A 27,915-nucleotide genomic window follows, 5' to 3' on the forward strand; every position below is an offset into this window, starting at 1 on the left:
AGGGATGGTAGGAGCTTCACCTGCTCCTGGCACCAGGCCTCTGTTGCATAGTTGCAGTCCCTGCCCCCCACAGATTTGCCTTCCCTATGTAGATGAGGCATCCCTAACATCTCAGACCAAGACAATAGGAAAAGAGATGTGACCTGTGGTCATATAGGCTCAAAAAGGAGTTCTCCATGCTAATGAGCTAGCTAGAGATCCAGAGGGCGTGCCAATAAAATCCCCTTCTTAGACATTTCTCCCTGCAAAATGTATTTAATCTCAGGCCACACTGAGAAGTGGGGTATGGTTTTACACATCCATTTTCTGCCATGACAATAATTAACTGTTTGGAACCATGGACTGCCTCTTTTCATTGAGATCCACCTTGGGAAGGCATGGAGAAGGCCTATGCCTAAAGAACCGTATCCTAGTCTCCCATAGAAGACCTCTCTACACTCTCAGCCACAACTGCCACCAAGTCTGCCATCTCTCAGCCAAGGATTATCTCCACTGGGACCTGCTGGGGCTCCTCCGCCCCGCCCCCACCCCCATGGGCTCCCTGACTCCATTCTCAGCTCTTCTGAAACTCCCAGGGACACCAGATGTCCAAGAGCCTAAAACCCCACAACTCTAGCCTCATCGCGGGCCCTGGGATCCCTGAACCAGCTCTGGCTTTCCCATCATATCTCAGACTGAGCTTCACCCCCACCCTCAGCAGTATCTCAGCAGGACACTCCTCTAAAGCCTAGCATCCCAGCTCTGACAGTGGCATGGGATAAATGCGATAAGCCCGGTGCCCTGCCTCCCTGAGTGGCTGAGCCCTGTGGCTGAGTGGACTAAGGCCAATACTACTCAACAACCAAGAATCCCATGGAACTCTTGGTTAGATCCGGAAGGCAAAGTTGTCTCATTCTTCAGTTTGGAGGAGAAGGAAGCTCCATACATTTCACCAGCCAACTTCCTTTGCCTGGTGTGGGGGTGGGGTCAATAAGAAGAAAACTTGTAAAAGAGCCCTCACAGCTTCCAAGAGGGACGCTCGAAAGGCTCCCTTGGAGATCTGTACCATTTCCAGGAAATATGGTGGTCCTGTTATTAAAAGCTTAGAAGACATAGCTTATGCCATTGCTTGGGGGCTTTGAAGGCTATCTATGCCATTTTTCATTATCCAATAATAAATATCACAGTGAAAGTCACCTTTCACACTTAAATATTGCTGGGATTTTATGGGATTGAATGGAGCGCGCGGCCATGGTATTAAAGAGCCGTATGGGTGAGATACTTTTATAACACATGCTTCATAAAGCTGGATAAAGCAAGTGCTACAGAACCATTCTTTAAAATGAGAGCATCGGAGATCAGCTTGGAGGCAAGACGGGCCTCTGCTTGGTAATTAAACCTCTTGGTGATGCTAATCTTTCAGGAAAAGGAAGGGGGCTTGTGGAACTATGGTCTGCATCAGCCTGCACTGGGATTTGGGAACAGCGAAAAGAAAGCTATCATGTCACGTGGCTCCCTGCCGCGAGAACTGTGAGGCTCCTTCCTACAGCTTTCCCGGCTGCCCAGTGATGGTGGTCTGAGCCTGTTTTACCTCCTTAGATCAGCTGCATCAAAATTGTTGGTTTTCTCCTTAAATCGATGCATTTATTATCAGACCAGTCACAAGGAGACCGACCGTTTAACTTCCTGTAATCACCCTAGGTTCACTTGTTTTTTGAAACACAAGACAAACGTTGAAGCTTTCCCAAAGCGAACACTAAGGCCTGGTATATGGATCTGTCATTCAGCTACCCCCTCCATCTACTTCCAAACTCCCCCCCCCCCCCCCGCACCTAATCCCCATATTCTCTCCCAGAGCCACTTTTCATTTTCTGCGGCTTCCATCCCTGGTGCTCAGCGGCTACGTTCCGACTCCGTGCAACTGTCTGTTCTGGACACTTCGCACAAATGGAGACAAATAGGATGTGACCTACCGCGCCCGGCTTGTTTCTCTTCTTCATAACGTTTGTAAGATTCATCCGTATTATAGCACATATCAATACTCCATTTCCTTTTATGGCTAGATAATGTTCAGTGGTATACCGCAGTTTGTTTAGCCATTCATCCATTAATGAACACTTGGGCTATTTCCTTATGTTTTGGTCCTATTTTGTAAGCAGCGTTTCTATGAACAAATGAGAATACGTGCTTGTTTATCTGTTCTTTACTCATTTAGTTACAGATGCAGGGGTGGCATTTTTATTGCTCTTGTTTTACACTTTTGCAGTGTGTGTGTGTGTGTGTGTGTGTGTGTGTGCAGATTTACATTTGTGAGGGGGCATGTCTTTATATATGTAGTGGTCAAATGACAACCTACAAAGTTGTTCTTCAAGGGCCAACAATCTTCATTTGGGGGTTAGGCCTCCTATTGATGTCCAAACAAGGCCATCCTCTGCTACATATGTGACTGGAGCTATGGGTCCCTCCCTGTGTTTACTCTTTGGTTGGTGGTTTAGTCCCTGGAAGTTCTGGGGGGTTTGGTTGGTTGATATTGTTGTCCTTCCTATGGGCTGCAAACCCCTTCAGCTCCTTCTGTCCTTGTTCTCAATCCTCCCAAAAGCTTGGAATACCCAAGATCCAATTCACAGACAACATAAAGCTCAAGAAGAAAGAAGACCAAAGCGTGGACGCTTCAGTCCTTCTTAGAATGAGGAACAAAATACTCAAGGGAGGAAATATGGAGACAAATTGTGGAACAGAGACTGAAGGAAAGGACATCCACAGACTGCCCCATATGGGGATCCATCCCATATACAGACACCAAACCCAGACACTATTGCAGATGCCAAGAAGTGTTTGCTGACAGGAACCTGATATAGCTGTCTCCTGACAGGCTCTGCCAGAGCCTGACAAATACAACCATTGGACTGAGCACGGGGTCTCCAATGGAGGAGTTAGGCTGGCATTCATTATAAATGTTAAATATAGCACAGCAACAGCTTACGCTTATGTGCTGTGGGCATTGTGGTCATCCTTCTGCTACAACAGCTATCAGTCTTCACCCTCTTGGTTTTATATTCTGGTTTTACCTTCTGGGTGATACCTCTCCTTACCCAGGCAGATTCTGTTTTATCCACGTCTGGATTCATATGACTATGTAGAAACACAATGAGGCCCAGGCTGGACAGCAGAGCCCCTACACTCACTTGTAGGGAGTTTCTAATTATTATTATTTCTCCTTTTTCCCAAGCCAGAGTAATGGTAGCAGTGGCAGTAGAAAGTATTGTGGTTTTGGAGAAAAACTTGAAATTCTGCAGTCAAGGAACAAATTGAGCAATGAAGTAAGGTTTACACTGTTTCTCCTCATCTTTGTATTCTTTCCTTCCCTTTAAAAATTTAATATATTTTAACTAAAATATAATTATATCACTTCTTTTTTTCTCCCTCCAACCTTCAATGTCTCTTCCTCTAACCCTTCCCAGTCTCCTCCACTATCAAATTTTTGATTGTTTTCTTTTATTATTATGCTGCATGTGCACAGATATATAAATACACCCACCCTGGTGAACTTGGTTTTGTTGCTTGTGTGTGTATGGTTTCAGAGATAACCTCTCTGCCTTGGACAGCCAATACAGGGCTCATCCCTAAGAGAAGCTAATTCTCTTCTCCCAGCACTCATCCCTTACCTGTAGTTCTTTGTCTAGAGTTAGGACCCTGTGGGATTTTCCTCCATCAACATTAATAATCTCTTGCTGTTGTCATTATTCTGATCTTGTTTATGCTACCTTTTTCTTTTTCTTTTCTTTTATTGGATATTTTCTTTATTTACATTTCAAATGTTATCCCCTTTCCCAGTTTCCCCTCTGGAAACATCCCATCCCCCCTTCCCCTGGTTCTATGAGGGTGCTCCCCCACCCACCCACTCCCTTCAGCCTTCCTGCCTTGGCATTCCCCTATTCTTGGTAGTGTCCATTATAGTTAGAGCCAGAATAAATGGATGCAAGTCATTTGGTTGACTGCAGGGCTGAACATCCAGCTGCAAAAGCAAGGTCTGTTTGATTCCAATTCCGTGGATTCTGTATGGTTTGGGTTTGCTCCAGGCTGATCCTTAGCCCTGCAAACACCCAAATAAATACCCAGAAGCTGTGGGGAACATGATCAGAGTAAGATGATCCAACTCAGGCTGAGGTAGAAGAATGCAGGTAGGAGAGGCTTCTGAGTACAAGTGTTTATTTCTTCTGCTTTTGACAGCCTGGTGAGTGCAGGGATGTGTTGTGTATAATTCTTCTCAAGTACATTGTCAAGGACATTTTCTGGCCCTTTGCTGTGGGATTAGACCCTTGCAAAAACCCTCGTTAGGAAGGGAGAGGGGAGGAATAAAGCAAGGTGAAATGTAATTTCCTCTTTAATATAGACTGTCATTTAATCTAATATTATAGAAAATGATTAGATCTTAAAAACCTATAAATTACATTTGACAACTCTCTGGTGCGCCTCTGCCTTCCCCTTTGGCAATTATACATGGCGACAGTGGGCTGTGGCAGCTAGGAGCACTCTGAATGCAGGGTGTTTATTGGCTCTTAATGAGAAGTGATTAATCTAAATCACTGTAGGGGTGGATCCTTTACGGAGCTCTGGAATCACAAGTGGCAGTTGGACCTTTTGACAAATGTGCTGCTGTGTCCCTAACAACAACAAAACGTTAGCAAGGCTGTGTGGGGCTGTGTTTCCTTTTCTTGTGTAAAAGGGAAAGAAAACACACACTATACACAGGCACATGGACACATGAACACACAAACAGACCGAGAGCCGTCACTGGGGTCAAATAGACATCTGTCGCCTCTGAACGCTTGTCTCTCTTTCCCTTTCTGCATTTCCTCTCCTGCCTCTTCCCACCTCCCTGGCAGAGACAGCTGCAGCTCCTTGTTATGTCTTTACCTGGAGGGTTCTTTTTCCGTTTATTACTGTTATTGTGGTTTTCTCTTCCCTGCTAGTCTGGGGACCACCTGGCATGGGATGATGGATCATTACGGAGAGTACCTGCATGGCAAAATTGCTACCTCCTCTCCCCACAACCCTTCTGTTTCACATTGAGAAAGAGGGGAAGCAAAACCAAAGAATGAAAACATTCTAAAACTCAGAAAAGGCAACCGTCCACCGTAGCCCAGCCTGCTGGAGGGCTGATCCCACAGAAGTAAGGTGCGAATGGTCAATCAGGATACAGCCAGCCATGGAGAATGAGTTATGGTGGCAGGACACCCTCCTTCTTCTCCTGCTGCTCCTTCCTGCCTCTGTTTTCACTAACTTCTCTTTGCCTAGCTGTGTCTTCTCTCTCCTTCACCTTGCCCCTGACACAGTGCACAGCAAGAAGGCTAAGGCACTTAACTCAGGAGGTAAAGTGGAGCCTGAGCTTGCCCTTTGACCTTTGTAAGAAGTAACTTAGTAAGCCACTGTGGAAGGAGGTGTGAGAGGCAAAGTCGAGACTCCCTAAAGAGCTTCTAATCTCCAGGTTAGGTTTTGAGCTAAGAGGAAATTCTAGTTCTGGGTGGAATGTTATTGTGAATCAGCTAGCCTTCACCAGACAGCAGTCTGGATTTTCAAATAAGAATGGACGTCTCCTGGCGTGGGAAAGAGGACAAGTAGAAGAAGCAGTATCTATGAGAAATGAGACAGACACTGGAGGGCTGTGCGTGAATTTGAGGAGAGATTAGGCGCTAACACACACAGCAGCTTCTCAATCTAGGAGAAGCAGGAAAAAGGCTTTCCTCTAGGCCCTTCCAAAAAGATGTAGGAAACCTTGTGGGCACCTGGATTTCAGTCAAACCTGGTTAAGCATCCGTCCTTCAGATATATTAGGTATTTACATTGCGATTTAGGGTCACTAGTTATAGTGAGGTCAAGACACTAATACAGGACTACCACAAGCTGAACAGGTGCTACCATAATTCCTGTTTGAAATCCCACCAGTGAGATGGTGTCAGACAGTGAGGACTCTGGGGAAGTGAGTAAGTCATGAGGGTGACTCCCTCGCCAAAGGGCTTGGCACTGTCCTAAAGAGGATCACTGAGAATCTGGTTTTCCAGTTTCAGTCACTCTGAGGAGTAAATGTCGGCCATGCTTAAATCACCCAGTTTATGTTATTCTGCTACAGGATTCCAGATACATAGAGCAGTGACAACTCCCCCTGCCCCCGCCTTCCTCACAGCTGAGAGGGGATTTAAAAGGAGAGTAGCCATAGGGAGACTTGGGAGGAACTTCAAAGGCTCTGATTCTATACAACCAGATTGGAGGGTGAGGGTGTGTGTATTATGGACCCTGAGCTGTGGGCAGAAAGCACAGACCTCCTAAGATCTGTAAACATCGGCCAGTTTATCGCCTCATCTGTCTTCTTTTCTTTTGCATTGCTTGGGGGGAAGTAAAATGTCTCTCTTCTGTAAGAAGGGATCAACATCTCCTGGAGCATCTCTTTCTCAAGGTGACTCCCACCCTGGTGAAAGGACACCAGGAAACTCTGGCTCATTATAGAGTGGCCTCTGGTGGGGAATGTGGAGACAAAGTGTTGATGTAATATCAGGTAACCCTAGCTTTGGGTCCATTGCACTCAGCTGTGTGAGCAGGCATGGAGTACATATTTGAACTCTAATGGCATAAGCACACGTCCTGGGAGAGACTGTGCTCCTTGAACCACTCTGACCTCATGACCTACTCCAAGAAAGCTTTTAGCTACATAGGGTCTTTTAGCAAGGCCAGGACGGATGATACTCCAAGCACAAATACTTTTCTCCCTGACTATGTCTCTGTGATAACCAAGAACTCATTCTACCTCTCTTAAGTTCAATAACCTTTTTAAATAGTTAAGTACCCCCAAATAGTCCAGGTTGGAGGAATTTCATATAAAGAATTAAAGATCTAGTGGGAAAACAGGGTAACAGATAACTTCATAAAATACATATTCTCTCTGCCTGCCTGCCTGCCTGCCTGCCTGCCTGTCTGTCTGTCTGTCTGTCTGTCTGTCTGTCTATATCTACTATGTATTTATGTATTTATGTATCTATGTATGCATCTATGTATGTATCTATGTATGTCTGTATGTATGCATCTATGTATGTATCTATGTATGTATGTATGTATGTATGTAAGTATCTATCTATCTATCTATCTATCTATCTATCTATCTATCTATCTATTTTTCTTTTCTTTCTTCCTTCTTTTTCTTTCCAGTTGTTTATTAGAGGAGCCACTAAAGACAGTGCACAAAGTAAATACTAGATCAGCGGCAATCTGCAATTCTTCAATTAGTCACAATGGGCACTGTGCAATTAATTTCCATTTACCATCTTCTCTGCACCAGGATCTTTTCAGTACCCTCCTCCCACACAGCTACAACAAGATACTCATAAATTAGGTTTGCTTTGTGGTGGATAATAGACATGCTGGTTGGCATTTTTCTTTATCATGTTTGTATCTTCATTGCTTTCTCTGATTTGAGGCGTTTAAATGGTACTCATAATTCTGAGCTCCTACTGTGACCTCAGAGGTATGATAATATGTGCTAGCAACTTGGATGCTTGAAATAGCAAACACCTTGGAAAAGCTTGGTTCAACTGATCATCTATTTCTCAAAGCCAAGTACACCTGCTACATACCTGTGTCTGCAACAAAGTTGCTCCAAGTGCATACCTTCTGGTCAACCTAACACATTCCTCAGACTCTCAACCTGAATTTAGGAACACATATCTGGGCTTGTAACTTTCTACCTTGCAACCAACAAAAAAAATTATACCCTAGATCAAACTACAGTAAAGCATCAACAGTAAGTACAATTTCTTCTAAACCAATTTTGTTTCCTTTTGATATTCTTTTCAAATTGTAGAACTTCATTTTTGCTTCTTCCCTCTTCTTCTCTCCTGAGGTTAGACTTAGTCTGCCATTTAATCTGAGTGGTTCTGATACTACCTGGTTAGCAAAGAGGCAACATCTCTGATCAGTTTTCAGAGTATTTATGGAGATGGAACTGGTTTCCATACCCAGAAAATAATAAACCATAAATACTAACTTTGGGCTTTCTAGTAGGTGACTGCTATTAGCAAATAATGTCAGAATAAGCCCGGTAGTTTTAAGTTGTCCCCTTGTCTTCTAGTAGTGAGCATACTATGGAGAGCAAGCTGGAAAATGTTGAGAATGGCCTTACTGTAGTCTGTGTGTTGTTGGGATTTACATAACAGATGGGATTGGAGCCTGATGGAGAGGAGAAACAGCATGGTCAGAGCTGAACTTGGGAATAGTCATTCAGCATGGGACAGGTGGGGAAGTTTGGAGCACTAGAGGTCAAAGTGTGAGATATCTGCATCCAATGGAGAGACTGGAAACATTCACCCTACTTTTCACATGGGGTTCTCCTCATGGCACAACTGCCCTGCACAGTGTGTGTTCATGACCACATTGGCTGATGGTAAGCTAGAGCTTCAAGGATTCCAAGAGCAAGAAAGCATAATATTATAGGTGAAAATTAAGGGGAGCAGAGTTAGGAAGTGTGTGTGTGTGTGTGTGTGTGTGTGTGTGTGTGTTTGTGTGTGTGTGTGAGAGAGAGAGAGAGACAGAGAGACAGAGAGACAGAGAGAGACAGAGACAGAGATCAAATTCAGAAAATAAAATATTCATGAACTTGCTCTTCGGGAATAATCATGCTTAACATGTGCATGTTTGTCATTACATGATTTATACACTAACATGAAGCGTAAACCATTTTAGCAAAAATGAGATTGTGCTTCACATATGACCAGCCTGCTTCCCACGAGCTGTTTAAACATGGTTATCTTCCCTGGGCCATGAAAGTATTTGAGTTCGTGTTTAATAGCCAAGTAATATTCCATTAAATGGATTTGTTATTCTTTATTTAATCATGCTCCTACCAATTATTTGCATCACTTCCAATTCTATGTTACTATAAATAACATGAGATGGACATATAAGTACATAAACCTTTTTTTGTTTTCTTTTTTCAGGTTCAAAAATCTATATCAATTCGAACTATTTACAATACTTAATTATTATAAATAAGACTGAGATGAGTGTACAGGTGCAGAACATTTTGATGTGTCACATTTCTTTCATTGCCACCACACACATTGGCTGTAAGCAGACCGTGCTCTTATCTGACCACATCTGGGCACCTCTGTACTCCATCAAGGTGCAGATCCCTTCTCTGTTCATGTTGTCTTCTTCACTCTTTCCCTGGTATTCCCAACCATCAACAATTCTATTTTCAGCAAAAATATGTGGTATTTATTTATTTATTTATTTATTTATTTATTTATTTATTTAATGTGTATTTGTGTGCTAAGGACACACCTGCGGAGGTGTCCAGGTAGAAGTCATGGGGCAGCATTCGGCTCTCTTTAGGTTCTCTTCAGGTTCACTTTGGGTTCTGAAGACTGAACTCAAATCCTCAGGATCATGTCGCAAATGCTCTGAGTTAGTGAATGATCTCTTCCTGTTCTTCTTGACCTGCTTTAGTGGCTGAGGCTTTGTTAAGGGAGGCTTATGTTAAATCCTATGTGACAAGTTGAGATACAAATTAGGCTTAATACATTTATACTATGTTGGGATAGAAAGTTGGCAATCATGATATTGGAAATAAAGCAACATGCATAATGGCATAGGGGTACCAGATTAAAGAACATATGTGTAAGAATAAGTATATATTAATGTTCTATCTTTAAAATGTATCTGTAACTTACATATTGTAGTCCTGATAGAACCCAAACATACATATATACAATGCTCGACACCGTTCCCCCACAGTGGCGCTATGAACATTCAGTGATTGATGTTTTGTGCTGTTTAATCTTTACTGTAAGTCTAGATCTGCGCCACACGCTTAGCAGCATACCTCATCTCTACTATGTAGATATCAGAAACGTCTTTACCCCAGCTGTGGTGATTGAAATATCCCCATTACTGTTCTCCTTGTTCCCGTACTGAGAGCTACCATTGAAGGATGGACAAGAGAGGGGACAGAGAAGGGTAGTATTGGCTTCGGTTCTGCTTGAGTGGAAGTTTATCCTCAGCAACATATCAATTACATCAGTGTGTTTGAGGTCAGTCATGCTACCAACTCTCTTACACTCTTGGCAAGTCTATTGATGCTCTTGCTTCTTCTTATTGATCACTAAATGCACTCACAATCTACCATTAGGAGTCAGTTACATAGTAAATTATAGTAACTCTATGTTTTTTATTCATAGAGTGTCCTGCTTATTAAATTCTTCTCAAAACATTGAAGAGTCTGTTTCCTTGATTTGGGGGATGTCAGGGCAGAATGAGAGACCGTGGAATGCTCAGCTTTAAGTACTTCCCACAGGTTACATAAAAGAGAAACACAGACTAAGTAATTGAATAAAGAAATCTGTGCATGATACTGTTAGGGTCAGCCAGGAGCTTGATTTCTGACTTCCACCTGTATCCTTTATAGTCTGAAATGCATTGTTAAATGGGGCCATTGTTATTCAGCTCTCCCAGAGTTTTTCTGTAAAAAGTGTTATAAACAAGGTGTGAAAGGTATGAATGTACCCCCATGTTGGTGAACACCAGAGCTTGACTGTCATTCATCTGAAGCCTGGATAATTCATTAAAGTGGATGGTCCAGCCCACAGAGATTGGATGCCTAAGACTGGTACCCAAGCTACCGGTGTATTTAGTGCCACCATGGGCTGGATCTCCCCACAGGGGCGAGGTGAAAGTGGTCTTTCAAAGCAATGATTTTATTGAGCAGGTCCACAATTACCTACTGGCTTGTTTTCATTCATAGCAGAAGCATTGTTGCTATCTGCTAATAGTGTTTTTAGTTATTACCAGGCATGCAAATGCACACAAATTAATGTCAAATCTAATAGGCACTTTTTCCTCCATGACCCTTCTTTATTTCTTAGTTATGATGAACACAGATATGTGCACAGAGAGAAAGAAAAAAGATTTACCTTAAATGTTCAAGTGCACAGTACAGCATTGTTAATATATGTATACTACTGTTCTGCAGATTTCTAGATGTTTCCATCTTGTGGCACTAGAACGTTTTGTGTTTTGTACACTGGACAGCAATAACTTAGTTCCTTTCTTTTTTCCCCTCTTTTTGTTTTTTTATCTGAGCTATCTCCTCAGACCACTTCTGTCACATCCAGTGCTTTCTTCCTCCCTTCTGGCCTAAGTTGTACAGTTACCATGATTTATTTAAACATCAGGGTGTATATCTTGCACTGTGCTAAGCTACTTTGTGCTTGTTTCATTTATTCCTGAAATTATCACTCTGAGGAGGTACATTCCATGTTCTCCTGGAGATGACAAAAGTGGAAACGTTGAGTAATTTCCTCATGTTGACATGTGAGGTAGCAAAACTGAACATTTGCATTCAAGACATCTGCACCTAGAATCTATCCCATTAATAGTTTGCTAACTTGAATTTGAAATACTTCTTCCCCTTCTCCAACATCCATTGTACATTTATTTTTGTTTTTAGACAGGGTCTCATGTGGCCAAGACAGGGTCTCAAGATGGCCTCAATAACTCCATAATTGAGAATGACCTTGAACTCCTGATCCTCCAGCCTTCATTGAGATTCCTGCCCCTTTCACATTGTCAAAATCATACAAGCACAGAATGCATAAATATCTCCACAGCTCCCACCACAACTTGTGTGCCTGCACACCAACAGCTACAAGATGAAAGGCAAAGTTAGCCTTCTTTGTTTATGCAGAGACAATCTCCCTTACCTTTACCAAGAGTCTCATGACTAGTCTATAAACACATAGTCAGAATAGTGGGATGCTTATAAAAATTCTTTGAGGAATATGCATACTTTACAATTTGACAGGATCCTTTCCAGTTCTTGTCCCTCTTCAACTACCCCATTTACTTGCTTTGACCCCATAGAACTTTGGATGCAAATCTCCCCTTAACAGCAAAATCTGTATATATGGCGGGAGATTATTTTCTGTATCAAGACTTAACTTGGGACACAGCATTTTCTGTCTTTTACATATTAATATTATGTCCTGATATTTTTCCAGTGCTAACATATTACCTTGTACTTTCTTCTTTGATTCTTATTAATTGAGTTCCTAGTCTCCAGGTCAGAGGGAGAAAGTGCGTTTTAGGAGTAAGGGGTTTCTTGAAGCTACAGTGAATTTCTTAGACACGTTTTAAGAAAGCCCCGACTTCCTGTAAGCGCTCTTCCTGTGTAGTTGGCAGGATTACAATAGTTTGGGGGAGTAATGAGGAAATTGCTTTCCTTCTGAGCTTCAGTTTCCTTATCTGTAAAATGCAAAAAGCCTTAGTTCCTTCACGGGATTTATGTGAGGTTTGGATGAAATATCAGGTGAGGTATGAGCACTGGTTCAAAATGTCGGTTTGTATTTCTCTTTCCTCTCATTCTTTTCAGAAAGCAGGATTGAGACTTCTGAGACAAAAAAAAAGGAGACATAGCTATTGATATCCAAGTGTATAAAATGTTTCCTGAAGAGAATGTCAGAGAAAGGTTGCAATAAAAATGTACTCTTGCAAACAGGAGCTCCATAAAAGTACTGCACACTGTCAACATCTCATATATATGGGAATATATATATATATATATATATATATATATATATATATATATATTCATTTCTAAAACTAGTCACTCTACGACTGAGATAAATTCATTTCTGTATGGGTGCACATCACATATGTGTATGCAGGATCTGTTCATGTGCCAGTCTAGGTATGCACAATTACATTCGGTGTGTGTGTGTGTGTGTGTGTGTGTGTGTGTGTGTGTGTGTGTGTGCGCGTATACATCACATGCTTATGCGCGAAAATATAAGCACACACAGAAAGAGACAGAGCTAGAGGAAGAAAATCCACTGTGTGAAGTATTTGATGGCAAACTTTATGCAGAATTTTATGACTCATGAGATTTAAAATAAAGCCTATTTAGGATGGTGGCCTTATCTTCTAATTAAAGCCATAGCCATGAAGCATCTACTTCCTGCGTCAAAGCTGCAGTTTAATTTCCCCAGAAAGAGGGGAATCTATTTCCTTGCATACTCCATGGTTCACCCATTGGTTAACTGTGTAGTGTGATGTGATGGGACTAGTTATGACGTTGCCCCTCTTACTCAGTTACCTATGATCTCAAACTCCATAAGCACTGCAAAAACTTCCCTAACATCTTCTTAAGATAGCTCAGTGCTTCCCTCAGCCTCTCCTCTCCCCATAGAGTTCCCAGGAGGGAAAGACTGTTGTGTGTCTACTAGTCCATACGAGAACTTTGCCCTGGATTTTCACACAGGAATAAAAAAGTTACTGAACAGCAACCACTCTTTGAAAGCTTTTTGAAAGCTAATGATGATGTGTTTCAATGAGGTCAAAGCAAATATTTGAGGGAAAACATGTTTACCTTCAAAGCTGAAAGCTGGAAAAGGGATAGAAGAGGAGTATCCTCGGGAAGATGGCAGCGGAAACCAGAGGAGAAAGAGAGAGCTAAAGAAGTTCCTGAGAAAGAGAGAGGGTCAGAATGAGAGGCCAATGAATGATTATACTCATGTTCCAAGAAAACAAAAACAAAAACAAAACGAAACAACAACAACCAAAAAAACCCCAAAAAAACAAAACACAACAACAATAATAACAACAACAACAACAAGAACCCAAGAAAAGTCTAGTATCCAAAAGAGATAAGAAGGAAAAGTCAGATGAAATTGGTGTTCTAGAAGCCCCTAGAAAGAGATTGCTTTCAAAAGGATAGAAAAAGTTACCAATACTAAATTCTGTTGTTAGGTGTTGGTGTCTGTTTAATGGGTTTAAGAAATAGAAAGGCAATCATTTCTTAGTAGAGTTAATGCCACTGAAGCACTATGCATAGGAGCTAGACTACATTGGACAGGGTTTTAAATATCAGTTCTAGCAATGCCTTATCAAGAACATAACTCATGGCATGTGTTTAAAGGCACTTTGTAAAGCATTGGGCTTTAGTTAATATTAAAGGAACTCAGGCTTCCCCAGTTTAAATGCCTTCCCATGTTGCCGTTGTATGTATGAAAATGTTGAGATACAAACCTGCCCTTTATGATGCCAAAGCCCGTGTCTGGCTGCTTGAATCTGGGGTCAATCCTAGGGCCTCAGTATTTTCTAAAGGACCCCTATAGACTTGTGTTTTGGGAAATTTCTCTATCCAAGGTATCATTAAAACTCTTGAATCACTTAGAAGAAGTCATAAAGTTATGGGAACAGAGGGTCTTTCCCATATGTAATAAATGGGTTTGAACTGGTGTCAAAGGATGGAGAGCCGCCTTATAAATTCATGACTTCGAAGATAATAAGAAATGAAATGTCCATTTGTACATAGACCTAGACTCACATCCTATTTCAGCTCAGTAAATCTTGGGGAAACCAAAGCAATATTTATTATTGATGTTCATTCCAGCCTACTAATTCTATCTTTATTTTCTCCTCTACATTTTCGTTAGATCATGCTTCTTAGCGATCCTGAAATGGAGAGCAGTATATTGATCAGCTCAGATGAAGGGACAACCTATCAAAAGTATCGGCTTACATTCTACATCCAGAGCCTTCTCTTCCACCCCAAGCAGGAGGACTGGGTGCTGGCCTACAGCTTGGACCAAAAGGTGAACAAACACTGTGTTTACAAGTTGTCCTTCTGGGGGAAACGCTTGTTTGCTCAGCCCAGATTTGGAGAAGTATTGGTGACATTTCATTATTCCAACCATGTTGGTTTGGTCTTCGGTGATGAACTTCACTTTGTTACTCTTAATTAGCAAAATATACAGAACCAGGTGTGTGTGTGTGTGTGTGTGTGTGTGTGTGTGTGTGTGTGTGTGTTCATTGTATTGGCAATATTTCTTTTTCAGTTCATAATCTTCTAGTGCCTTTCTCCAAAATTTAATCATTTCACTTTCTTTTATAAGCCCCTGTGAGGTAAGTAAGAGGTAAGTGATTGTTACTCTTACTACCAAAAACAAAGATGTAGAGAGCTAGGGTTCCTGTCCATCCCCTCCAGTATTGTACCTGGGAGAGCTGGCGTTTGAATGGATGTTGTCAGGTTCTGTATCTGAGGTGCGTGTCATCATACTCTGCAGTCTTGATTTGGTGAAATTTTAGGACGCCCATGCTCTCTAGGAGTGCAGGGAAAGCTTTAAACAAGTAGCTTCTGTTCTTTTCCAAAAAAAAAAAAACAAAGTCAAAGACGTAGCCCCTGGGGACTTTCTCTTTCAGCTTTAAAATACATGTATCCTGCAGTGTAATTGACAATGCCTCCTATGTACTGCGGAACCTTTGACATACCTTAAAAAGAACCCACTGTTGCTAGCAATCTTCTAGTAGTCTCTCATTTAGCTGTAACATAAGAAGCTGGGCCACACCATTAGCAGTTTCTTTTCCCTGATCTGCCATGTTGGATCTACTATTTCTCCTTCTTGCTGGATATCTGCTAGGTGAATGGATAGTTGAAGAGCTGTTTACATGCTGCAAGGCGGAACCTATCCTGTCTGTCTCTACTTGTATTTCAGAACAGAGACCAGGTTATTCTTCATTATATTTTCTGTCACTCCCCAGCACCTTAGTTCACATGCCAAGCTAGTCATACTATAAAGTTATGGGATTGGTAAATCAAAGGGAGAAGAGAATTTCAAGAAGGATGTTGCACAGAGATATTCACAGAATATCTCGGCTGAAATTGTTTCTTCTCTCTACTCCCTCACAACCTAAAACAGTTGCTCTCCAATACCTATGTGATTGCGAATAGGTGTGTGTGTATGTGATGTCAGCACCTTTAAACAATAATTTCAACATAACCTTTATATCTCTCGTTAGCAGAACCTCATGGTGGGCACCAGGTGCTTAATGCAATCCCCTAAGGACACCCACATGACATTTGCAGAGCAAAAGCCATTGCAAATACATTTCTTTCATGGCATCAAGTGGATATTGTATGAAAGACTTAGCCAAATGTCAGACAGTCTGTGAGTTTAGATGCTTAGAGTAGCCAAAAAAATTTGAACCTATACTGAAAGAAAAATAAATTACTCGGATGTCGTTAAATGGTTGTGTGGTAATTCATTTACAGGAAGCCCAAAGCACTTAAAGTGTGTTTTAACAGAGGCAAGCTAAGTTAGAGGCAGCAGACCCCTCACCCCATGATGTCCATAAAGCAAATGCAGTGTATCTCCTGTTATCCTGAGTATTCCTTTCCTCCATTCTCACAGTACCAAGACATTACTCCTGGGGTATGCTTGTGGATATAATGCCTTCAAAATCCTCTCAGGCTTGCTGAATTTTTTTTCACTTAGAATAAATATTTGGAACGTGGCAGTGGGTGTTGATGGATTTTCCTAATCACACTGCACATTTCCAGATATATTATTCCTTAGGTACTTCTTCTTGTTGACATGTTCTGCTGAAAGTGGCGGACTATTCTTCAGACCTACAGTTTCTAACAAGTATGTGGCCATTCTTCCTTTGAATAAATGGCATCAGGAGAGAGATGAAGCCCCTGGCAATGTTTGCAGGGGTAGCATAAAGCACCTCACCCTGGCTATCCAGTGGAGTTTTTCCCCCTTCACTTTGGATGGTAATTTAGTGGCGTGGAGTCAGGAAGAATGATGCTATGTCGTAGCAAATGAAGATGCCAGTGTAGCTAGGATTGATATACAAATGTGTTATTTCAGGCTAGAGCTCTTTCTGATGTGCATGCACGCACGGAGGCAGCTGTTTTCTTCTGGAGAAAATGAAAAGTGCTAGCATTAAGGTAACTGCAGCATCAAAGGAAGATGTTTGTGGTGAGGAGGGAATCGATGTTTCCATTATTGTGCCTTTGATGAAATGCACTAGCAATTTCTTTAGAGTCAGTGAGGCTATCTCCTTACGTTGTATGTATTACAAAAGATCTAATTGAATGATATTTTAAAGGGATGATATCCAATTGCTTTACTTTTCAAACGGACAGCCCAAAGCTGCAGAAGATCTAATTTGGAGGAAGCCACTGAAGGAAACATTAGGAGGGCTTTGCTTCTTCCTTTAAAGCCCTTTCTGCTTCCCAATGGGTCTGACCTGGGCTTTTGACCAATTCCTTCATGTCTTGCCATGCCAGGCTTTCCAATTCTTCCTAATTCTGTTGCCAGCTCCTGCTGAGGTCTCCCAGTACACTCTCCTACCATCTTGCATTTTTCGAACTAAAAGGCCTCCACACTCAGGAAACACTCAGGATTCATTTTGGCAAGAGGAGTCCTTGGAGGCATTTTATAACAAGCTTTGAGGTTGAAAGAATCAAAGGATGTAATAATCCGTAGTTGACCAAATGGAAATGATAAAAGAACCAAGCTCCTTTCCTCCTCTCCTCTTGCAAGCAAGCTTCGTGTTCCGTGGACTGTTGTGCTGTCCTGTAAGACAGGTTCATCTCTCCTTCGGTCTGTTTCCTTATTGATAACTAAAACAGTATATATCGTGTTGGTTTTGGATTAGACGAAGGGCCCAGTCATATTACTAAAATAAAAGCTTTGAAAGATTTCAAGATACATTTTTGAAGGCAGGGGTCTCGTAGAGGTAGTCGCTGTCCTCAGCCCATAGAAAGCTGCAAACCTAAACATATCTCAGGTGGACAAGGGGCTCAGAGCGGGTCCTTAAAAACGGACATGTGTTTGTGTTCACAAATGCATAGATTCTGGTATGGGGAATCGCCCAGAACAACAGTTGTTTTTTTTTTCCTGCATGAGGATCAGGATTGCAAAACATCTATGACTGTAGCACATGCCGCTTGCTCTGAAGTTCGGAAATAAAGAATCCAAAGGGGTTTCAGATTCCTTCAGATTCCCACATTGTTTTCAGACACTTTGGGGCTAGACTCATCTAGAACTGCAGACAATTTCAGTGTGAGAAGCACATCCTTAAATACTACTGAAGGTCAAGGAAATTAACTGTGGCCATATTTGGGAATGGACATACAGCTAAGGTCTCTCTCTCTCTCTCTCTCTCTCTCTCTCTGTGTGTGTGTGTGTGTGCTTGTATGTGTGTGTGTGCATGTGTGTGCACACAAACTCACCAAGAGCAGAGAGATTGCCTCCTCAATCGCTTTCCACTTTTATTTTTTTAATTTCTATTTATATAGTTTATTATTTATTTTGCCTCCAGTCTCTTGACTGAACCTGCAGTACACCATTTCTACCAGACTAGCTTGTCAGTGAGCTCTGAGGGTCTTCCTGCTTCCACACCCCCACCCACCCACAGCTAAGTTTACAGGTGACCTGTGACCAGGCCCAGATCTTATATTAGCCACGCCCAGCTTTTACTTGAGGCTGGGTATCTGAACACAGGTCATCAAGCTTGCATAACAAGCATTTTACCTGCTGAAGCATATCCCCGGTCCGTGCTAATATTATACTTTTCAAGTCTAAATCTATAATTTATTTATTTATTTATTTATTTATTTATTTATTTATTTATTTATTTATTTATTTATTTATTTGTAATTTGTTACACAGGAGGAGGTCAATTCAGGGATTTCACGTAAGCAAGAGAAGCATCTACCAACCAAATTATATCCTAACACCCTGACTTTAATTTTAATTGGTCTGTAATCCATTAATAATTGCAGTACTGCAAACAGTGTGGGTTCTCATTATGTGTACACCTAGTCTATTCTAATGAATCAAGGCATTTAGCATATCTACCATTTTCAGATCTATTATTTCTTTGTTGTGAATGACAGGTTTTCCGGGTCATTTCTTATCATCCAAACGGTAGCTGATGGATCAATGAGCTGATGAGGAGGCTGACACAGCCTCAGGCATGATGATGCTACGGAATGCAAGTTCTGACGCAGAGCAGCTACATACCCTATGCGGGCTTTGCTGATTGGAGCAGACCTGTGGTTGCTATGCCAGGCCAGGAGCAGGTCCTGGTGAATAGGTGATAGCTGTGTTACGCAGGGCCTCCAAATTCAAAATGAAATTTCAAGTTGGAGCGCTGGATACAAATGAAGCTGTGCCTTTCATTTATATTCTCGCTCTAAACCCTCAGATTAAAATGTAATTGTATTCATATCCTTCGGGATTAGTAGGTGATGATAACTTCCTCAGTAGCCATTGGCAGAAACAGGCTTTGTGTCTCTGCATCTGGTGGGGATAAAGCTGTTGAGGATTAACTAGGGATGGCCGCGGTTGTGAAGCTTGCCATCCATGGAATAGAAATAAGCCAGAAGAAACTTTTTATTCAAAGAAAAACGCAGTATTTTCATTAGGCCTTCTCCTAGGACTCTCATAAACGTACCTGCACATCGTTTAAGAGGAAGACAAAAGGCATTACCCTACTCGCCTGTAACAAGGGCCGCTGTTTGCACAGTGTTCTCACCAGTGCAGCAGGGATGTGAGAGCTGTGTCATGTTAGGAACATGGGTCATGGAATGGTTACCTAGTGTGAGAGGGCCACCGTCTAAGTAGCCTGTGGGATTCAAAGGTTTCCATCAGTCTAGCCGAGCTGGATTCTGAACGGCAGAACTGGTCTGACGTAATCTATTAAGGGGTATTTTGTCATGGTAGTGCGAGAAGGACCCTCATTAACGACAATGTCCAGTTGTTACTGCTCTCAAGAACGTAATTACCTCAGAACAACATTCGGCACAATTACAGACCCAGTGGCTTAGGTCTTTCCCAGTCATTTTATATCAAGCTAGGCAACGCCTCTGCCTTTAGTAATGCTTTTTTCTGTTGCATACCTGTTGCAATTTCTGTTTTGCTCGCTTTTCTGTTGCTGTGAGAAACACTGTGGCCAAAAGAACTTGAGGAGGAGCGGGCTAATTTCATCTTACTGCTTAAGGTGAATTATATGGGGAAGCCATGGGAAGAAGAACCCAAGGCAGGAACTCGAGGCATAAACAGCAGAGCCCTGCTTTCTGACTGCTCCCCTCCAGCTTCTTCAACTGCCTTTCTTATACAGCCCAGGCTGCCTTCCCAGAGATCACACCGCCCACAGTGGTCTTGTCCCTCTTACTCCTATTAGCAGTTAACACTATATCTCATTGATTTCGTAGACCAACCTGATGGAGTGAAAAAAAAATGAGGCTCCCCTCTTCTCAGGAGTGACTAGGCTTTGTCAAATTGATGATAAAAACTAGCCAGCAAGCATATCACTTGGGGAACCTGACCTGTTTTCTTAAGGAAAAAAAAGAGTGTTTGGTAAAATAATGAAAAACAACAAATAAACCAGCATTGACTCACACTATTCCTCGGGAAACAAACATCTATATACTCCAGATAAGGAACCAATGGTAGACCAAAGTCACAATACTGCCACTGTCCAACCTGATGACCCAGTGTGCTCACTGTGGTTATTAGCAGAAGGACAAGGGAAGACTTTGTTACTGAAGCATGGGCAACCTAGAGGCAGCTGCACCATTGAAAAGCCCACCTTAGCATAGGGGACGACCCACAAAGGCTTCAACCCTTGATTCTCTGCATGAGCTGCATGCAGTTCAGTAGGTCAGAGTCTCTTCCAGGCAGCTGGACTGGCCTGCATCCCATCAGCAGTCTTTATCGCTTCTGTAATTTTGGGATACTATGCGTCTAGTCAGTTTTAGGGACTTCCTGAAACTTTGGAGTTGTTTAATTCTTGAGTTTATGAAGCTTCCCTCCAGAAAGGAATGTTTCAGTTCAGGGGAGGTTGCTACACAGTACTCAGGTAGATAATAATGCTTCTTCCCCTGCATAGTAGAAATTTTATCATAGCTGATTTGTAATCATGAGAGATGGTTGCAGCTGCAGGGGCACCATGAAGTATATCAAACTTTTCAGTATGGTAACTTTTTAGCCTTCTCTGTATTCTTCTGCCTGCTTCTTCATAAACTGGCCCCGTATGTATGTGTTGATATGTGAGCTCATGCTGTTACCCTAATTTAACTCTGTTACCTAGAACTGCACCCTAGATTTCTAGTTTTTGGTTGGACTCAGGGATTCTGTTAGTCCCTCTCTGTCCTTAAGCTTTTGCCCTTCTGTCCAGTCTACCTCTTTATTCACCTTCTACTTTCTACCTGCATTTGAACCACTCATGCTAGGATGACAGTACCTGGCTTTTCAGATGAACATTGCGCATGGAAGGTTTCAATGTAAATAATAAATTACATACAGAAAAGGGTGTGTGAACTGTTGAGCTTACCGAATAAACAGAACACCAATGAATCCGGATGCCAATGAGTCCAGATCCCTGTTCAAGCAACACGACTGAAGTCTCATAACTAACTCCATGTATGTCTTTTCTTCACTATCCTATGCCCTCTGTGGGGGCTGCTATTAGGTCACTTTCTAATGTCATGCAGATGACTTTATGGTGGAACACACAAAAGTCACACTCCTCAAAGGAAAGATTAGACCTTCACAAGTAATGGAAGTGATAGAGAAGGAATTGTTGGCCAACAACAAATACAGGGAACTAACCCTACGTCAAATGCAGCATTTACTGCTATTGAGCTGGCCCAGCGGGTCCAGGGATTCCTTAAGGGATCTCTCAAAAACGCCCACTTGGAATGAACATAATTCAGCTTTAAAGACACATTGCTTTCTGTACCAGTGCTGGCACAGTGTGGTGAGATTCAGGTCCTGAAATAACATTTATTGGCAAGCAATGACGTTGTTTCCTGGGAAATATCTTGAAAATCCTACCGTGAAGCATACACATACTAAGACTTTGATTTAATGAAACACTACCGTGACGATTTAGGTTTAATAATACTTATCAAAACCACTCATAATGCACACATAATAAATTGTAGTAAATGTGTTTGATGGCCTAATATACAGCCATTAATAATAATAATAATAATAATAATAACTATATGGTATTGTGGATACACATTTATGATATACTATGTATGCTATATTGCATCAACTAAACAAGTGTGTAATAATACATGGTTTAAAAGTACTTTTTGAATATAGGTATACAAGAAATAAGGCAGAACAGAATGGAAGGAAAGAACAGGGAGGGAGGGTGGAGAAACACAAAAAGGAAGGGGAGGGAGAGGAATGGAGGATGGGTCAGAGGAAGGAAGGGGGCGTTAGATTTTAAAACTGTAAGGATAGGCCTTGGTTCCGGTGTCAACCTTGGGATTAAACTCTAGTAGTCAGGCTTTGATGGCAAGTGACTTTACTCATTTAGAAGCCCAAATTTCAGCATAGATTGGTGGAATGTTCTCACGCCCTACTCCTTACTCGACTGGCAGTCGAGTGCTAATGGGAAAAAGACAGTCAGCCTCCTCTGATTTGAGAGTGTGGATACTGGTAAGTGTCCTGTGATCCAGTTGGTGGTGGTTGTGTTTTATAAAAAAGAAGAGAAGCCAGGGATATGTTTGGTGGAGGTGTGGAATGCTGAGGTGAAAGGGGGTGCCTCTGTGGGCCCATGCTGAGGCATCCCTTCACCCTAAGGTACCAGCCATACGATGGGTATAGTATAGAATAGTTTATTTAGGACATGGGAGGAGGTGGTAGGAGAGAGAGAGAAAGGGAGGGAGGGAAGAAGGGAGGGAGGGAGGGAGAGAGGGAGGGAGAGAGAGAGAGAGAGAGAGAGAGAGAGAGAGAGAGAGAAGCCATGACTACATGAAGAAGAGAGAGAAGGGAGGGGAATGGGATTAGAAGGGGCAGAGAGGGAAGAGGGTAAGACAGCAAGAGTAAGAGAGTGAGGAGGGGTCAAGCAGCCCCTTTTATAGCGAGTCAGGCACATCTGGCTGTTACCAGGTAACTGTGGGACAGAGCCTAGACAAAAATGCCAACAGTGGTCCCATATTCATGCACATCTGGACACCCTAATCGGCCTTTGTGGGCTGTTATTTAAAACTCACGAAGCTCTGAGGGGGATATGAGAGAGAGTTGGAGGGGGCATGTGGGTTATTTATGGTGATATTTCATTGAAAACATGACTATAGCTCTTAAAAATAAAACCCTGTAATAATAAAAATTAAATACAACGGAAGGAAACATTCCCAAATACTAATGCTGTTATTAGTGATGGGATACTATTTGTAGTAGTTTCAGATAGAATTTGTTTTCCAAATTTTCTATGATTTCATAAGATTACCTTTATAATTAAAACTGTCTGCCGGGTAATCTTTAAGTTTAGTTTATCAATGTTAATGATAAAGTAACAAGCTTGGAAAAGGCTTCAGGTGTGAGCAGGGTTGATTTTAGGTAACAGCAGTTGGACTAATTATTTCGCATGAACACCAGAGGCACTATGTAGTGGAGTTCCCTGATGTTCAAATGTACTGACCTGCCTGTCTCTCCCCCAGCTTGGTTTCTCACTGTGTCCTTTTTAGAACTCCAAAGCTATAGAAACAATTTCTTTTCTTCCAAGAAAAACTATGCTCTTGTTAGATATATAAGCTCCATCTATATTATTTACAACTCAGCCACAAATGTAGGCTTTATTATTTAGAAGGCACCCAGTCTAGATGGATGCTAAGGAAGTGATTTATTCTGATGGTGTTTTAGAAGACTGTTCCAGCTGTATCCAGATTTTTAATTAGTACTTGCTTATAGGGTTTGACAGCTATAATGGAAACAAATACTGTCGCAGAAAAGGAGTGGAAACTCAGCTGCCGTATTTACCCTCTCTCCTCGTAACTCTTATCTTCCACATGTCGTGCTACCAAGAGGCAGACATCGGGTGTTTCCTAGAAGTGGAGATGTAGACATGGCCCCAGGTGCCTTCTGTTTGTTGAGCACTGGCTTCTTATGGGCATGGTCTCACCAGATTCTCCCAGGAGTCTGCAAGGTGGAACTGATGATTTGTAAGTTATAGATGGATGGAGGCCACACTAACTTGCTCAAGGGTTCAGAGCTTGACCACCCCTCTGCACTGCACTCTCCCTGGGTCTCACTGTGCTATGTCCACCATCACATTCTTCTCCCTGACAGGCTGACAACCTTCCAGGGACCTTGGCACAGTTCTTCTGCATAGGTCAGATACACTTTTAGTCATGGCACACCAACCTCAGATGTAGCTTCGTCTCCAGCAAGATCAAAGATTCTTCTGCCTCACGTCTTATTTGATGGAAGTTGTCTGAATGAAACTTGTAGAAAATAATCTGTTAAAGCACTTTCCAAATATCTGACTTAGTTGTTTCTAGGGTGGAAATGCCAGCAAGGGAGCTGTGGGGTTGATGAAGAGAGAGATGGGCGTCTACTTGGATTCACTTTCATTGATTTGTTCCAATCTACAGGTTAATATATTGATTAGGGTAAATTATTTGCCATTTAAAGAGATAATGCTGTGATCTGAAGTTTTTAAGGATGCTTTCGGAGACAACATCTTTAATATGGTAATGAGGATAGAAGTTGAAATCATTTAACTTCATTTACAAATCATGAATATGTATTATGCTCTAAATGAAAAGAAGGACTAAAACAGATATAGTGTTTGTTCAATTTGCTAAAGAGAAGACAATTTGTCAAGATTTTTCCCCCCAAAACTGAAGCAATATGCAAATGTAGGAAAATCAGACCCCCATGTTAATTCACTGGCGTGATGAATATTTTTATAATTCTAATTAGTACCAGTCATTTAGTCTAGCAATTTCCCCCAATCTATCCAATTTGAAATTAAAATAGATGCCTTGATTACCAAACTCATTAGAAAAGAAGCACCCTTCTCACTAACCAGTTCATTTAAAATTCACAAACTGAATGAAGTGGGGAACACTAGTGTTGTCAATTGGCATAAGTGAAGTGAGTCTTAATTGGAAGCATTGTGAAGTATTCCTACTGTTGCATGTTTCGCTGCAGTAGAATATATCATTCATTAAATACAACAAAAGCAACTTTTACATGTCTTAATTAAGAGGAGTTTGTGCTCTTGGTAATTTCGCAATGTCCAAATGTTGCAATTATTTGCATTTGAAGTACTGACGTGTATTAATGTCAGGAAGATGAAGTCTGACTGTGCATCTATCACTCGGATTATGTGAAGAATGGCAGGTTTAATGTGAGAGAAGAATATTAAATTATAGAGCATTGACTTTTTCACTTCAGAGTACAAGCATGCATATTGTCCTCGCGAGAATTGATGGGAAAAGTCTAGAAGTATTTCATTCATGGCAAGGAACAGAGGACACGGGCTCTGCAGAGGAGTAGGAAAGGAAAGTAAGGAGAGAAATAACAGTGGAATATTTCTCATTCTGTAGTTCTTTTTTAATCAAGGCAGGAAGTAGTAGGTGGAGAGAAAATCCATCCAATATATTTTTCGTCTACTCAAAAGAGCAATAGAGTTGTGCGATGAAGCAGATTGATATTCTGAGCAAAAATGTGGTGGAGGTAGGAGGAGAGGAGGAGCTGGCTCCAGGCCAGGGAGATGCTGCAAATGGGGACTCCTCAGAAGTGCTGAACTAGGGTGGCAGAGGAAGGCAGTCAAGGCTAGGTTTTCAACACAGGAAGCTGGAGAGTGTGTTGCGTTAGTGACAGCTTCATGGGTATAAGATACAAAATGGTCTTCCTTTGCTTTTAATTCTCCCTGTAATTCACATATCAGCAGCTGAAGGATATTTATGGATTATTTCAGCCCCTCATTAACAAGAATGAAACGCTTATCCATGTCACTGGTGTCCATGAGAAATCCAATTTTAGCTGGCAGTATTGATGTCCTGCTTGTAGCCCTTTAGTGTTTTTAATCCTGTGTGCTTCCACCAGTTTTGACAGCAGATATTTGTGTTTCTCTTTTCTGAGTGCTTTCCCCAAAGCCTTTGTCTGCTAAGGCAGTCCTGTGTACAGCCTCCTATAATAATGGGAGGGGAATTAATGCCAGGGAGCAGTCTTAGCCAGTGGCCAACAGATCTTGGTGCATAATACCTAGGCTACCAATGGTTTTGTGACTGAAGTCATGTAGAGCACAAGAAAAAATAAAGTGGTACCCAGGCCTTGAAGGCCACTGGAGAAGGAAAAGAATGCAAAGATGACCGAGATAGGTATTTTTTTCTTATAAAGACTACATGTTGTTTGCTCTTGGCATTTTATTTTTCTTCTTCTTTTGCATTTAAAAATGACGCCCAATCCTCAGATGTGTCAGAAGTTGCAGAAAAATGTTTGGTTGACCTGATTGTGCTCCAGGTCATTGTAAAATGCACCATTAGCTTCCCCCTGGCTTGCAGGGTACAACAGAAGCCTTCAGTTAACTATGCAGACTGTGTAATTTCAGTTTTAAAGAGCTCTTTCCTTTACCCAACTACCCAGGCACCAGGGAGTTCTTCCTCCAGCTTTACACTAAAACAGTTGGTGTGCGCTTCTCATGCAGAATCTTTCTGCCTTCTTTATCTAGATGGTTCTGTTTAAATTTTCAAAAATCAAAGCAGCAGGGGAGAGATGGCTTGGTTGGTAAGGTACTTGTGCTGTAAATATGAGAGCCTGACCTCAGATCCCAGCTCCTGTGACAAAGCTGGATACAGAGGCACTCATCTGTGACTGAGTTCCTGGAAAATGAGGAGAGACAGATGGGTACATGGAGCACATTAGCAGCCAGACTAGCCAATAAGGTCACTCCAGTTTCATTGGGAGACTCATCTCAACAACAACAACAACAACAGCAGCAGCAGCAGCAGCAGGAGCAACAACAACAACAGAAAAAACAACAGTGGAAAGTATAACTAAGAATTCAAAACTTCTACATCTAGTGACTACATGCTTATATACCTGAATGTGCACATGCACATTCCCACATAAGCGTGTCACACACACACACACACACACACACACACACACACACACACACACACACACAGTAAGCAAGCAAACAACAACAAGAACAACAAATCCCCAAAGCAAAGTGAGTTTCTTGCCTAGACAAACTTTATCTGCAGAATTTTAACTAAACAAAATCCAAGCTTTAAGAAGAGCTTTCCTTCTATGCTCTGGCGAGATTGAAATTGTCCCCACCTCTCTCCTTGTTCCTGCTTGCTGCCCGACACAAGGCCAGCAGCTGGGTCTCACCACAGCCTATTGGAGTGTTCGTTCTTCCACCCACAGGTTCAGAATGAATGGAGCCAGAGACCCTGGGCTGGAAAGGTGGTTCAAAGGCAATCGTCTTCTTTGTTCTGTCAAGCACACTTATCACATCAGTGCAAGAGCTGACTAACTTAGTCTTACACTGCACACTGAGAAAACCTATGTCAGAGGAACTACGGTTGTCTTAATATTTAAGATACCTAAAGATCTTAGATGGCTTCTGGGCGAAGAAGGTAATAATTGAAAAGCAAGGGGACTCATTTCAGAGTGACTCCAAAATAGAACCTGATTTAGTGATTGCCCTTAAGTCACAGGAGCGGGGTAAGGCTACCCCGATCAACACAAGACCTTAAAGGATGCCATTGATCAGATATTCTGACTGCCTAAGCCTGAGGGCTGCACCCTTGGTACATTCTCATCCTGACAAAGGAGAATCTTGTTTCCCAAAAACACTGAGTGCTGAGAGGAGCCCCCCTGGAGAGACACTGTTGCCCAGGGGTGGCATGCAGGGGATAATCCTGCTTTTGTTTCCAGTCCTTCCTTAGTTGCTTCTCTGACATTTTATCCAGTGCCTTTGCTGGCTGCTCTGAGTGCCGGAGGCAGCAGCCAGCAGTAGCTGTCTGAGTTAGTTATTGAAGCAGGCTTTTTAAAATGGAGACTTTTTAATTTGAAGTACCCGGTGGAGACACCAGGCTTGTAATCCAGAAGCTTTGTAATAGGCAGCTAGGGAATGAATGAGGGAAAGGAGATATATTAACTTTTCCGTCTTCAAACACTGGTGGACTAATATTGGACCTGACTGTTCTCATAATTAAGATGCTGAGAGTCCACTCTTGAGAGTCTCCCTCAGCGTGGGTGGTCTCTGGAAATCTGACCAGCGGGTCCAGTCCCTTCAGTAAGCGCTCTGAGTCAGCAGCGGGGCTTTACTCTTGAT

The 27,915-nt window shown here is 42.0% G+C and overlaps 1 protein-coding gene across 1 annotated transcript in view; it reads left to right on the forward strand.

Annotated features, from left to right (window-relative positions):
* Sorcs3 (sortilin-related VPS10 domain containing receptor 3) overlaps window positions 1–27,915 on the forward strand; it is a 618,610-nt gene that overhangs the window by 324,356 nt on the left and 266,339 nt on the right. The window contains 1 exon segment of the mRNA NM_001106367.3: window positions 14,460–14,618. Within this exon segment, the coding sequence (NP_001099837.2) occupies window positions 14,460–14,618 (159 nt within the window).

Source organism: Rattus norvegicus, chromosome 1 (genome assembly GCF_021556685.1).
Source record: "Rattus norvegicus strain SHRSP/BbbUtx chromosome 1, alternate assembly SHRSP_T2T, whole genome shotgun sequence".
Taxonomy (NCBI): Eukaryota; Metazoa; Chordata; class Mammalia; order Rodentia; family Muridae; genus Rattus; species Rattus norvegicus.